The sequence below is a fragment of the Hippocampus guttulatus genome, chromosome 2 (assembly GCF_054856545.1).
Source record: "Hippocampus guttulatus isolate MCC_2025c chromosome 2, RoL_Hgut_1.0, whole genome shotgun sequence".
In the NCBI taxonomy this organism is placed as follows: Eukaryota; Metazoa; Chordata; class Actinopteri; order Syngnathiformes; family Syngnathidae; genus Hippocampus; species Hippocampus guttulatus.
The window spans coordinates 4770749-4785848 of NC_141262.1; the positions used below are offsets into that span (position 1 = coordinate 4770749).

A 15100-nucleotide genomic window follows, 5' to 3' on the forward strand; every position below is an offset into this window, starting at 1 on the left:
TTTCTGCCATTATTTTGACATATAAAATGCTTTGGTGTGTTATAAGGATTTTTTGCTCTTTATAAGGATTTTTTTGGTAGTTTATACAGGTTGGCGCTCCGAAAAGTTGACAGGTATGTATATGTTACAAGTTTAGCTTAAAACTATGTATCATAGACAGGTCGACTTTGACTATAAGCCTCACTTTGTGCCTTGCAATATGACCGCCAGTTGAACCTTATGAGGTGACCTTAATTTAAACTGTCTTGGCAACAGAAAATACTGTTAACACCTTTCGTGAACATAGACCACACAAGTACGTAGGCGCGTCTGGTAGCTAGACTGCGGTTTCGCACTTACAGCTGTTTTCCATCCAGAACATGAAGACAACTTCTGAGAAAGGGAGAAGCATCTATCATCATGTTTTATAAGAACACGATATCAGGAACATCAGAACATAAAAATGATTAAAAGAAATAAAAATAAACCAAGAACATTTCAACCATCATCCCAGGGAAGGACAAGAAACCAAGGACAGCCAAACCGTCATACCGAAACAGAAAAGGTGATGCCCATAACAGGAAAAGATGATACCCATAAGGAGATACGCCCCGCTTTGAACACATAAGACTCGTCTAGGAACTTTGTCTTGAGCGCATTTGTGTCTTGACCATAACACTTGTTTGTTTCACACTTGTGCCCTGAACGTTCAGTAAAACATCTTGCAAGAACTTCTCCATTTCCAGCCTCTGATTTGGGGAAGTGGAGGACGGTGAAGGGATCCCGCCGTGTCCACAACAACACGCTTCCCCCTGCTTGATCGCCTCCAACATGAGGTACAGGTATCTCTCATACATATATATATAGTATACAGGTTTTAGAAAATGAATGGATGAATTTCATTTTCAGTTTCCGCGTGGGAGGCAGGAGTCGTAGAGACACATGCACTAAAGCCAACAGGAACTGTACCTTTGTGACAAACACAGCTGTGTTGAAACAACTGATTTAACAGCTGGCTGGCAAGAACAGGTGACACACTCAATTTTTAAAAGTGTTGGAAGAGTGATGCGAATTTCTGATATATCTTTAAACTGGCATACAACAGCGATGTTATGTGAGCAGACTTTCCATCACTTTGGTAAAAGTTTCGAATCTTTTTTTCTTTTCAGCTCATAAAGTTTTCTCCCGGGACTTTTGAGCCTCACCTCTGCACAGAACAGAAAATTATACAATACAATACATGCTGATTTATATGGCGCTTTCACAACAGCAGCAGCTGTAACAAAGCGCTTAACAAAACCGTTAACATCAAGTAAAATAATAAACACAACACATAACATAAAACACGGACAGTCGTACAGTCCTAACCACTTTTCGTCACACGCTTTGTTGTTTGAAGCAGTTTGAGATGAAAGAGGACAGAATCAAAGTGTCCTTTAACCAGTGGCTCAGAGATGCTCAAAATGCAAAACGCAAAAAACACAAGCGCCCCAGGTCTGTCCAGCACCGACAGTCAATGGCGCCGACATTCCTCCCAATCAAAATCTGTGCTGGTACAGGCGTGCTGCCGAGAAGGCGCAACCACCAAGCACAGATACTTCTCCTTTGACGAATGTCGTGGCCAAAAACCGCTGAAAACAGTCCATATCAGGTCCACACGATGAAACAACAAACAACATGGGATACAACAAAAAAGAACAAAAAGCAAGGCTCTTGAAGAGCAATTGCCGAAGGCTGCCTACTCGGGCGCCATCTTGGAAAACAAATCATTGTACATCAACAGTGAATAGAATAAACTTAACAAAAAATGTTTTGATTTTGTTTTTACCCAAAATCTAATCGTATGTTGGACCAGTGCGGAGGTCGGCAACACGCGGCTCCAGAGCCGCATGCGGCTCTTTAGCGACATCTAGTGGCTCCCTGGAGCTTTATAAAACATGTTTGAAAATGGAAAAATATTTTGATAGTCGGCTAATATACTGTAGCTCAAATAGATATAGATACATGTTGCAGCTCCGAAAAAGGAGAGCTGTGGTGTTGTTTTTTTAAAACGTACACTTTATTTATGCTTTTAACAGTCTCGACAAACAGACACGTTTGCGTCCGACTCCGTGCCTTCTCTCTTCGTTCGACTCGAGAGGCGTTCAAAGACAGCCTCAGAAAAACGGAAATTAATGATCAATTCACTGACACTAAGAAAAGCTAAAATAATTCACCAAAACAAAAAATCAAGCGAGGAAATCACAAAATAAATTCTATGAGGGCGCTTGTGAACACACAACAAAGGAATAAATAACATAAACAATTAGGAGACAATCCAGTCATTAAGAGACATTAAGATTAAGATATCCTTTATTTGTCCCACACTGGGGAAATTTACAGTCTACAGCAGCAAGATCGTGGGTAGAAAGAAGAAAGAAGAAAAAAACCAAACACCGTTCAATTAAGTGCAATATAAATACAAATGGATAAGTCGCAGTGCTATTTACAATTTTTTTTTTCACATCATTTAATTATTATTATTATTCATTCATCTTCCGAACCGCTTGATCCTCACGAGGGTCGCGGGGGGTGCTGGAGCCTATCCCAGCCGTCTCCGGGCAGTAGGCGGGGGACACCCTGAATCGGTTGCCAGCCAATCGCAGGGCACACACAGACGAACAACCATCCACGCTCACACTCACACCTAGGGACAATTTAGAGTGTTCAATCAGCCTGCCACGCAATGTTTTTGGAATGTGGGAGGAAACCGGAGCACCCGGAGAAAACCCACGCAGGCCCGGGGAGAACATGCAAACTCCACACAGGGAGGCCGGAGCTGGAATTGAACCCGGTACCTCTGCACTGTGAAGCCGACGTGCTAACCACTGGACTTCCGGGCCGCCTATTATTATTATTATTATGATTAGTATTATTATTCAGCAGCCTGACAGCAGTCGGTAGGAACGAGCGGCGGTATCTCTCCTTCTTGCAGCGCGGGTGTAACACATGCTCTATGTATGTAGAGCAACAGTATGCTCTATGTATGCTCTATGTTTCCTTCATTGTAAATTTTATAGAATGCTTTTATTTTTTTGCGGTTCCAGACATATTTGTTTTTGTTTTTTGTCCTATATGGCTCTTTCAACATTTTGGGTTGTCGACCCCTGGACCAGCGTTTGGAAAACTAGTTCTCTTCCCGATTGTATGGGCGAAAATGACGTCACTTTCCAACGTCAGCTGATCGGAGCTATTTCGTAGACGTAATTGTGTTTTTCCGGGTCGTGTGAGTGAAAAAAAATGCGAGCTGGACCTCGGCGCGGTGCTGTCGAGCGTACACTTCTGCAGTTGGGCACAGTGCAGCTGATCGCGGGTTGTTTTGGTCGTTACATCATCTGGGCCTGAAAATCAGCTGGAATGCTAAGCTAATGGGCTAGCTGTTGACAGTGAGTAGGTTTCGTGCTGGTCAGGGGTTAGCCTCCCAGCCACTCTCCACCCAAGTCATGAACGTATAGACGCAATGGAGTCGATTTTCTTTTGATAACATCTAATCGGTTCATCAAAGAAGACTTAGGAGGCCCATGTCGGGAAGTCCGCGCAGGCTGTCAGAGGAATTCTCTCACACTCGGCATCGTCGTCCAGCTGTACGATGTGGCTGAAGTTATTCTTTTTGCTCCTGTATTTCATCGTTTTGTTCATGTTAGCTCGGATATTCGAGGCCGTGGTTTGGTATGAGACTGGTGTGTTCGCGACACAGCTGGTCGACCCGGTTTCGCTCAGCTATAAGAAGCTGAAGACCATCCTGGAGTGTCGAGGGCTGGCTTACGCTGGGCTGGCTGAGAAGAAGGATGTCAGCCAGCTGGTGGAGAAATCAGGTAGACGTCCTTACCTGCATTTGGTGTTTTCAGCCTTTGCCGCTTATCCTCGTTTAGTTCATGTTACGCAGGTGAACCTTTGGTTCTCTACCGAGGCCTTCCCGAGCCTGCTTCTGTCAGCCAAATCGAGTGCATCCTACAAATACCTGTTTTAGCGTCTTGACTTCATGCCTGTGAAAATCGCATCCTTGTCAATGTTACCACGAAGCCAGACAAATGATTTTCCAGGTTTGAAGCTTGAAAATGTGACACTCGTGTGGCAAACCGCACATGTAACTCTATTAACAATTTACAATGCCCAAAACGATAAATTGGCCCATAAAGCACTTTTAATATTGGTCCAAAAATGGCCGATTTTATGACGGGTTTTTGACATTTTTATATACACATTAACACAATGCACCATAAGACAAAGATAATGCCATTTAAACATCACTCCTCTCAAAAATCCTTTGCTGATTTTTCTCTCTGTTGTAAAGTTAAACAAATGGTAACAAAGTATTGTAAAACAGTCAAATGTTCTGTCTGTTATTTATTTGTTGAAAAATCATTATTTCTTTTTTTTTAATGGATCATATGATTAATCAGATATCAGAATTTAAAGGGGAAGGCATGTCAAAAAATGTCTTGACAATAACATGTTCGATGCGCTCCGCTCGTCTCAAGGTGGCTTTTTTTCTTCTTCTATTTGTTGAAAAATCATTATTTCTTTTTTTTAATGGATCATATGATTAATCAGATATCAGAATTTAAAGGGGAAGGCATGTCAAAAAATGTCTTGACAATAACATGTTCGATGCGCTCCGCTCGTCTCAAGGTGGCTTTTTTTCTTCTTCATCTTTGTTTACGTGGTTTGGTGACTCGATTCCGAGGGGTTCTTTGTTTCCATTCAAATTGTTTGTAGTGTTTTATTACTAGAGTCAGACATCATATGCACGACTCAACAACCAATGTTTACAGCATTTGATGAAAAATATTTTTTTCTCAAAACCACAGGAGAGCTGACACATGGGGAGCTATATTCAGCCATCAAGAAGGAGAATGAGCAAACGGAGGCAGGTGATGCCAGCAGCACACATTTCAGTGGTGAGATGCACTTCTATGAATTGGTGGAGGACACTAAAGATGGCATCTGGTTGGTTCAGGTACGACAAAACTATATCACCGTACATATGAATGTTAGTACAGCATTTTTCTTGTGTGAGGAGAACAAACAGAGCACGATACAGATTCTGAACTCCACCAAGGAGCATGGTTGTATAATTCATTGCAAAAGCTTGACATTGATGCAACTTTCCCCTTTTTTATTATTATTTTATATATATACAGTATCTATATATATATATATATATATATATATATATATATATATCTCCCCGCCCCTAAACACCTGCCCGGCGCCTCAGGTCTGTGGACCAGACATTATTAGAAGTACCAAGAACTAAACTGAGGCTCAGAGGGGATGGAGCCTTTTCTGTTGCTGGTCCCTCTCTCTGGAATGACCTCCCACTGAACATTCGGCAAGCCTCCTCGCTGCCCATCTTCAAAACGCACCTCAAAACTCACTTGTATTCTTTGGCATTCGACTCAGCATGACTTAGATTTGTTCTTGGTTTTACTGTTTGGTGCTTTCTACCGCCTTTATTACCGATTTGTCTTACTGTTTATTGTGCATGTTAAATTGCTCCATGTACAGCACTTTGTATGCAGCGATGGCTGTTTGAAAGTGCTCTATAAATACAGTTGACTTGACTTTTTGTTCTTGTATATGGAGCATTTTTCAACCAATGCCTAACAAGGTTATGGTGGTTTGGAATTTTGTATTTAGTTTTTATTTTAAAAAGTCATTTAAAAGTAGTTAGTTTTAATTAATTTTCACCGCGGGTTTATTCATTTTTACTAGTTTTAGGTTGGTTTTTTTTCAGGGGGGGGGGATGCTTCGTTTAAGGTGTTTTATTAGTGTGGCACGAATATGAGAATTTTTTTAGGTATTACTTTCAGTAAAATGTTTTATTTTCATTTCTAATTTGGTGTGCCAGTCGGAGGCCGGACGTGGCCGACCTCACCGCGGCCTCGCTTGGAAGAGTGTGAGAAATGTTGCGTTTGCCGATAGGCTCGCCGCCGGCTCACGGGGCGTCCGCTGGCGACGTGGCGGTGGGCTTTGCCGCTGGGCAGCCTGGTGAGTGGTGGGGGCGTCTCGGCCTAGCTGCTGAGTGGGCGTGCCAGGGCAGGAGCGGGCGGTGCTCGCAACTCCTTTGGTGCTGAAGAACGACCTGCGGGCTGAAGGCGCCGTACGCCCAAACACCAGCGTAAGCCCGAGCCGGCGGAAGCCCTCTGATGGTGGGTTATGGCTGTGGACCACCCCCACTACTCCTCCTCCTTGTAAATGTTTTGAACCCGAAGCCTGGCTCTCTAAAACGCCATGTGGCTGCCGATCCGCTGTCACGACATCATCTTAAAGCTGGCTGCTGTAACGGATGTAAATATGAATTCATATATGGTTAATTCATGAAACAGCAAATAGTAATGAAGTCCCATGTGTGGGTGAACGTAAAGAAGTGGACTTTTCAGAGCAGCGGAGCTCGAGCCGGGGTGGCCGGCGGCTTTCCCGAATACACTTGTCGGGCATCCTGCTGGCTGCTTGAGAAAGTCGCTGTGTTATTATTTTGCAGAGGTGGTCTGGGGGTGGCTCCATCAATCTTAGACATATAAGATTGAGGAACCAATCGTTTTCTTGAATTGAGCAGAACTGGTGCTGAGATAGCAGTAAGGTTCAGAGATGTGTGAATGATGGCTGGATGATAACACAATGTTTTTTTATTTTGGGGTTCTGGTGAGGAATTAGTGCTTTAACATGGCTAAAAACTATCCATCCATCCATCCATTTTCTGATCCACTTAATCCTCACAATTGTCGCGGGGCATGCTGGAGCCTATCCCAGCTATTTCTGGGCAGTCGGTGGGGTACAAACATAAAAACAACCATCCATAAATCAAATACAGGTACTATTTAACAGTCGGCAGACTTTATCGTCCATTAAGTGCAGTGCATAATGCTGTTTCTAAAGTTTGATGCATCGCAACCAAGGTGAAATAAAGCAAGCATGGTTTCGCTTGTTGACCAAGTTTCCAACTTTTAAATAGCATTTGTGGCTTGATTTTTTTTTTCTCGAGAAATATTCCACACATAGTGCGTCACTGCAAGCCACCTACCTACCAGCTCTTATCTGTGAGCCGTTGTTAAACTGGATGGATGGAATGGCTGAAAAGTGCTCGTGATTTATTTCACTGCAAGTTCAACCCGGTTGTACTGTGTACAGGAGAGCTTTGTTCTGTCGCCTCACGTTTCGGACTGAAACAACTCCCAGACGTTGAACCTTCCGGCTACTGGCCATGCAGCAATACCAAAATAAATATATTTAAAATCAACCCAAAAGCGAATGGATTACAGTGTATGAAATTAAATGACGAAAATGAAAACGAATGATCGGTTTGCTATAATTATGGTTAATTCTCATTAGTTTTGTAAACACCGTTTAAAATTTTATTGATTTATTTCCCAATTAAAATGTTTGTTATTTCTCTGCCTGCAACCGGTTCGGGGTGTAGCCCGCAGGCTGCCTAAAGACAGCTGAGATAGGCTCCGGCACGCTCGCGACCCTCGTGAGGATCAGCGGATTTGATAATGGATGGATGTTATCTCTTTGCAGGTCATTGCTCAAGACCGAGAAGCTCTTCTCAGTAAGTCCAACTGGGGGAAGATGGTACAAAAAGTGTCCCAGTTTGGAATCCGAACTGGAACTTTTAACTGCTCTCATGACCACAGGTTGGTTGGAACCGCACCATTACGATCAAGAAAAATTGAAGAGCAAAATCGCTGTCTTTATTCTTGCTTTATTTCCCCTGAAGGAATGACAGTTACACAAACTGAACAATGCAGAGTTTGGCTGTTGAAGATGTCGTAGCTTATTTGGTGATGGCTTGTCAGAAATGTCATATACCGTATTGGCCCGAATATAAGACGGCCCTGATTATAAGATGACCCCCTCTTTTTCAAGACTCAAGTTTGAAAAAAGCCTTTTCGAACACCAAATTAGTTTTTATACCGAAAATAATTCCAGTACATCTGAAACAAATGATTCTAACAATATATTTGGGAGAAAAAGCATGTTATTTTGCCTCATTCAAATCTTAATATATGGACATTTAAATATGTAAACTAAAGTGCAATCACATTCTTAAATGAATGGCTTCTGGTTTTTGAAATGTAAATTACATCATAACTTCTCCTCAGCTGCCGGTTAACCTGGCCGATCTTCGACCCACTTTTCTCCAGATTGTCGCTGCGTTTCTCCATTTTCTGTTATCTCTTCTATTATTTTCTTCTCTTTTCTTTCTTACCGCTATTTTTATTTTTATTCTTCGTGACAGGGGTTCACTTTGGCCTGGGGAGTCAAGTTCAGCATTCGCTTTGGTGATATTTGGCGCCATCTAGCGTCGTGAATGGGTATAATGTCTAGACCCCGAATATAAGACGACCCCCACTTTTTCAGTCTTATTTCAATGCAAAAAACACCACCTTATATTCGGGCACGGTACGTTTAAAAAAAAAAGCGGGGGGGGGGGTCGCCTTTAAAATGTCTAGCACTAGTTCGAAAACTATAGTTCACTATTAGTCCTTCACATAATTTTGGTGGCACCTGTACACTGGTTGGTAATATGTTGACTATAACATGGTGTTTTATTAGTGTGGCACGAATATGAGAAGGATTTGCTGCAAAATAATTTGAGGCCAGCGTGTATCGTCAAATGTTTTTTAATGATGACAACTTTATCCATCATCGACTAACAAATGCACTGTGTTGCTATACACTAAGTGTCATAATGACGAAATGCCAAGCGGCTGTGGCTCAGTGAAGTTAAATGAATGGTGAGACGTTTTCTTTTTATTTTGGTCCTTGAAAAGTATGTCTCCATGTGAAAATGCTTGTGCAATGTGCATTGTTGGAATTCCTTCCTAGGGCAGCCCTACAGAAAAAAATAGAACTAGCTGTATGTCAATTGTAGGACAGATCAAATTTCTTGAAAGTGTCCTCACCGTCTCATATCGACAAAGTAGTAAAAAGTGCAGTGGCAGCACATGACGCCACTCTGCGTTCTCTCCACAAGGTCGTGTATCCGACGAGGCTGGCAGCGTTCCACTCTGGTCATGTCAGTCCCGCAGACGTCGGCATCGAAGGGCAAAGTCATGCTGAAAGAATACGACGGCCGGCGCATCGAACCCGAACTTATCTTCCGTTGGATGACCTCCCAGATGTCTCACCGGATCAAGACGCTCTGTCACTCCGAGAAATTGCTGGAGGAGTGGCGCCCCGACCCGCTCCACCCGTTAAAGATGTTTCTGTTCGCACCCCTGCCTCAGCCGCCCGTTTTCTTCTCCTCGCTCTCTGTCAAGTTCACCGGCAGGATCGAGTTCATATTCGTGGACGTAAGTCACTGGGACAACCGCAGCAGCCTGTTGGAGATTGGCGTGACACAGAGCCCCGCCTACATCCTGAAGATGCCAGAGGGCATCTATCACTATGGCAACAGGTGACCACTCAGCGTGAAACAGATTCCGGGCGTCTCATTGTTGAACGTGGACCGGCACTTTTTATTTGTTCATTCTCCGCAGTACTGGCGAGTTCTTGTCCGTGGCAGCCATGGACACCTTCCTGCGATCGGTCCAACCAGAGGTCAATGACCTGTTTGTCCTCAGCCTTGTCCTGATCAACCTGTTGGCGTGGATGGATCTCTTCATTACACAGGTGACCTTTGACTCCACTCGAATAGTTTCATTTGATTTGCATGGAATGTAGACAGTAGGTTGACTGTATCTCAAGTGATACCTTCATTTCAAATTGTGTCGACACCAAAAATGCTCACAATGCATCATACAAACTGTCGAATCAGCAGGAAGCGCAGAAGCCGCTGGGTTATTTGCTCGCGTAGGCCCCACAACTACTCGTTAAAAGTGCGGTGGAGCCATGGCTGACTATCGTCAGTTTTATTCCATTTTGACCAAGCACATTGTGTGAGGTGTATATTAATGGTGATTATTTTTTATGGGCAGGGAGCAACGGTGAAGCGGTTTGTTGTTCTAATCCGAACGCTTGGGACCTACAATTCCATCCTTTTGGTGTCCTGGCTTCCATTTCTGGTAGGAAATGACATGTCATTCTGCAAAAACACTCCTTGTGTTCGTCGTTTATCAACACGCTTCTAATGAATCAATGACAGTCACACCGTCAACTTGTCATCATAATTCCTCCATCGATTTAGCGTTGGATGAATAAAAACCACTGTAGTTGTTTTCCAGACTCGATAAATGGTTATTTACTGAACGTGCATGTTTGTTTACACACGTCATCAATCTTCATTCAGTACGCTTCGTCCCTCTCCTGTCAGCCACGTTGCCCGCCGATTTGGTCGTCAGCACACATGCGCACTCGGGGCGGAACGGCTTTTGAAAAAGGGTTTGGCTCGACAGTTTTGGTTCGCCTCGCAGATGTTTCTTTGCTTCGTAGGCACGCGCAACTCTTTCTCATTTGCACGGGCATACACTAGATAGAGAAAGATGTCCATCCATCCATTTTCTGACCCGCTTTATCCTCACAAGAATAGCGGGGCGTGCTGGAGGCTATCCCAGCCGTCTTCGGCCGGTAGGCGGGGGACACCCTGAACCGGTTGCCAGCCAATCGCAGGGCACACACAGACAAACAACCATCCGCACTCACACTCACACCTAGGAACAATTTGGAGGGCCCAATCAACCCGTCATGCATGTTTTTGGAATGTGGGAGGAAATCGGAGTACCCGGAGAAAACCCACGCAGGCACGGGGAGAAGATGCAAACTCCACACAGGAAATTTGGGGTTGGAGTCGATCCCCAGACCGCTGCACTGTGAGGTCGACGCGCCACTGGACCGCCCAGAGAAAGATCTATTTTTAGAATTAAAAAGAAACACTCAACACGACTAATTTGAATGCTGGGAACATACTTCCTCTGATCATTTTTTTAACTTTTAACCCAACTGCAGACTTCTGACAGGCAATCCGAATCGCGTAACAAAAATGAATAAATATATGCCGATTTCCCAAACAGCCATTCCAGCCTTGTGCAACCAAGTGAAAGAAAACCCGATGCAGATAAAACACGTCATTTTATTCCTCGTCTATGGTTGTATGTGTTGTGGGGTTTTTTTTTTTAACAGAGCCCGAGTTATTTTTATTGCCATTTTCAGCAAAGACACTGATAGAGAAATCTACGAGCAAAATGGGATCATGTTTAAAGTTTTATTTAATTCGGGCATGTCTAAATGTTTGGGTGCGTATTCAGCGCCCCAAATGCCTGTGTGCAAAGGTGTCGGCCGTTTGGGCGGAGGGCTTTTGAAGTCCGCAGTTATCACGTCAAAGCAAGGGGGCGAACAGATGGAAGAAGGCTAGACTCGCTCGCAAAGTGGGAATAAAGAATTAGGGAACAAAGCGTTGTAGAACATCAAAAGACAGTTTGCGAACAGGTGTCGCGCCCAGGCGGACATTTGTCATCTGCGAAGTCTGCGACTTGCTGATTTGTTGTAGACCAGACTGTAAGGTGTCAACGTATCTCTGGTTCAAAGCTTAAACCGAGGTAATCGGATCACTAGCGAGGGGCCGGACCGGGGGCGTGGTATGCAAATATCTGGGGCGGTGTTTTTCTTGTATTTTGCATATGTAAACAATAAAAGTCCGACAGGAGCACAAGGATCTGGAAGTGTGATCAAATACGGGGCAACTACCGTCGTTGGCTCTCAGAGATCCGCTTCCGCCGTCAGAAAGACAATCTCAACGGTCATTTATTTAACTTTGTCCGGGTAAAAAAACTCTGACAGATACTTTATTGTTTTACATTTCAATGCAAGTGTTGAATATTCTTTAAGATTGAGAGATAATTGCTCTGAAAAAAGATGCGCCATAATTGTCCTTGCTCGAGAAGCCGTTCTTTCTCGTTGCCATCAGAAGAAAAGTTGATCGCGATAGCTTCTGGGGAAATAAGTTGTCCTGAAAAATGTGTTATTGTGACATGCCGAGTGGACAGAGCTTTATTTTGGCCCGCTGCCACGAGAGCAAACTGCTGCAGTTATCTCCGATGCCGCGTTTCAGCTCCTTCCACAGATGGTCAGTTGGATTTAGTTCAGCGCTAAAGTAAGGGCCACTTCAGAACAATCCATTTTGCTCTCGGTCCCTTTTTGGTGTTTTTTTAGCTTGAGGGGTGGGGCGGGTTGTCATAATCCTGTCAGTAGGCCCATGACCCGCAACAAACTATTTTCAGTCTTTCCTTGCGGTCCCATCATTTTTTTTTTCTCAGCCTGTTTCATGCAGTTTGTCCCCCCCGTAAGTCTACTTGACCGTATAAACCTTTTTTCGAGATGATTACCGTTGTAGTTTCGTAGCACACGATACCGAACGACGTTTCCGTGCCGTTTATACCTCTCTGTGGTGACACCGAGCTATTGGAAGCGTTTGAGTCGAGATGTTGAAGTCGGTGACTAATCCCCTCCTCCTTTTTGCCAAGGCCCTCCTCCAGCTGTCCTACCTGGACACTCTGTATGGCTACAGTCTGAAGTTGCTTCGCTACGCTGACACCACCACGCTGGCCAGCGTGGTGAGATCCGACTGGACCTTCTATTCATCGCACCCGGCTCTCTTCCTATCCACTTACCTGGCCCACGGCCTGCTGGTGGATTATTTTGAGAAAAAGCGCCGCTGTGGCAACAGAAGCCAAGAGGACAGCAGCACTAACTTGGAGTGGCTGGCCAGTCTGTGGGAGTGGTACACCTCCTATCTACTTCACCCAATCGCATCGCTTCAACAGGTGCCATCAGACTGGGAGGATGACCCCAGCTTCCTTTTTGAGCGTTTGGCCTTCCCCGATCTCTGGCTCCGCCCGTTAGTGAGCGTGGACTACATTAAAGCTTTACCCGCCTGGAAGTTCCGATGTGGCGGTGCAGATGAGCCCGAAGAGGAGACTGACGGTTGCCGCTCAGATACGGACAGCAGTGAGTCGAGTGACCACGCGCCACCACCAAGCGGCCAACGGCGGGAGAGCGCACGGGGTGGCGACGCGCGCTCTGTCGACGGCAACGCGGAGCGCGCGCGCGCCGCCGCGGCATCGTCGCGCCGCCGCCGCCGAGGCGACGCTGATATCCCGTCAGCTGACAGCGTTGCCCGACACGAGTGCGGGGAGCGGTCGGGGTGGCCCCGCAACATCCTGCGGTGCTCCGAGTGTGTTGTGTGCCTGGAGAACTTTGTGAGTGAAGAACTACTGATGGGTCTGCCCTGCGGCCACGCCTTCCACCAGCGGTGCATTGTGGTGTGGCTGGATGCGGGCCGACACTGCTGTCCCGTGTGTCGCTGGCCCAGCTACAAGAAGAAGCAGCAGCCGCCACCGCCGCATGCGCACGGTAGTCTTAGTTGGGACACTTCATGAAAAGGAGCCCTCCCTCTCTCCATGTCTTCTCTTTCTCTTCTCCAATCATGATATTTGGGTTCATTAGCGCAAGAAGGAAGTCTATAGCACAACTTCTTGATGTTAGGGTGGGGACATGGGAGGGATGCCAAAGGTAACGTGCGTGCGTGTGTGTTTGTGTGAGATCCAAGCTGCCCTCATGACCGTAAATATGCTTGTTTCCATTTCTGTGCTGAACATTGTTCTTCATGCTCCCATCTGCTAATAAATGTCTAATGGCCAGTCACCGTGTGTCCGTTGAAAATTTGGGGCGCTCGTGGAATTTCTTTAACATACTGGCTTCAACAGTATCACATTGTAATCGATTTATACAAATGGGTATATGTTTGGCTCGGATCAAATGCGTCAATACGTTGGGCAGTCAGTTCGACTAAGCATGTCATCAGATGTTCTTGATTTGAATAAAGTCATGTTATGGGGGACATCCAAATGAAGTTCTTCAATGCAAATGAAGTCAAGCATTATTACAAGTGTAACATGCTTACACTTCGGTACGCTGCCGCAATTAAATGAAAGCCAGTACAAATATCAAAAATGCGCCAAATAAAAAATACACACTTTGGATTGACTATCCGCGAGGTATTACATGACACAGCGTGGACTCATGTCATGGTGTAGATACATTTTGCTCCTAGTGCAGCATCCATCCATCCATTTTCTGATCCACCTTATCCTCACAAGGGTTGGGGGGGGGGGGGTGCTGGAGCGTATCTCAGCTGTCTTTGGGCAGTAGGCGGGGGGACACCCTGAACCAGTTGCCAGCCGATCGCAGGGCACACAGAGACAAACAACCATCCGTGCTCACACTCACACCTAGGGACAATTTAGAGTATTCAATCAGCCTGCCATGCATGTTTTTGGAATGTGGGAGGAAGTGTACTTGGAGAAAACCTATGCAGGCCCGGGGAGAACATGCAAACTCCACACAAGAAGGCCGGAGCCGGGATGGAACCCACGACCTCTGCACTGTGAGGTCAATGCGCTAACCACTTGCCCACCAGGCCGCCCCCTAGTGTAGCAATTTAAGATAATTTGTCATAATGTAATTGTAATAATAATTTAACCCTGGAGAACCCAAGAACCCTTTTCTTCTTTGGAAAATGATGAATTATACATTAAATGACTGTTATATGTTCACTGAACACCAAAATGTTTTTTTCAAATATTTAATGCTTTAATCCTAATTTACGATTAGGGCCCAATTTGACCCTTTGGGATTTAAGGGTAGCATTTGAGGAGCAGAATTTATCGGGGCCAAATTTGACCCCGTGGGTTCTCCATGGTTAAAATAACGCCACACAACAAAATCTACAGTAGATCTCCATCTACAATAACTGTCCATTAAATCTTTAGGCAGGCAACATGTTTAATTCCTCTAATGTTGTGTGTCGAGATGAAAACAAACCGGTTGCAGGTCTGATACTTAATGCTATCATAGATTGGTACAGACAGAATGATCATTCACTCTTTCTGCTTGGCTCTCGACAAAGGCGGACGCTTTTTTTGCTCTGCTCCTGCTCCTGTCCCCCTCGCCCCCCCTTGCTCGCCACTCAGTCTATGTGCTGTCCTTGTGCTGTCTTTTCCGAGCCTCCGCCGTATTTTTCATCCTAAAAATCAAACCATGGAATTGGTTGGCTGGTCTCATGATGCAATCCACAAAATTTTCTCGACGAGAAGAGCAGGCAGTGGGGAGCCTGCTTGCCCCTCGGGACATTTGCTGC

General features: G+C 45.0%; 1 protein-coding gene across 3 annotated transcripts; it reads left to right on the plus strand.

Moving 5' to 3' along the window:
• The first annotated feature begins 911 nt into the window (after positions 1-911).
• Positions 912-13605, plus strand: rnf103 (ring finger protein 103). Of its 3 annotated transcripts, XM_086132190.1 has the most exons (8): positions 912-1008; positions 3663-3833; positions 4830-4919; positions 7543-7658; positions 9002-9424; positions 9507-9639; positions 9945-10031; positions 12426-13605. In XM_086132190.1, exons 3-8 carry the CDS (start codon positions 4842-4844, stop codon positions 13338-13340), a joined length of 1752 nt encoding a protein of 583 aa, XP_085988316.1. In that variant the 5' UTR covers positions 912-1008; positions 3663-3833; positions 4830-4841; the 3' UTR covers positions 13341-13605. The 3 variants fall into 3 exon arrangements, with proteins under 3 accessions (XP_085988316.1, XP_085988306.1, XP_085988326.1); XM_086132180.1 differs by lacking the exon at positions 912-1008 and having other exon boundaries at positions 3049-3833; positions 4830-4978; XM_086132200.1 differs by lacking the exons at positions 912-1008; positions 3663-3833; positions 4830-4919 and adding an exon at positions 5017-6173.
• The last annotated feature ends 1495 nt before the right edge of the window (positions 13606-15100 follow it).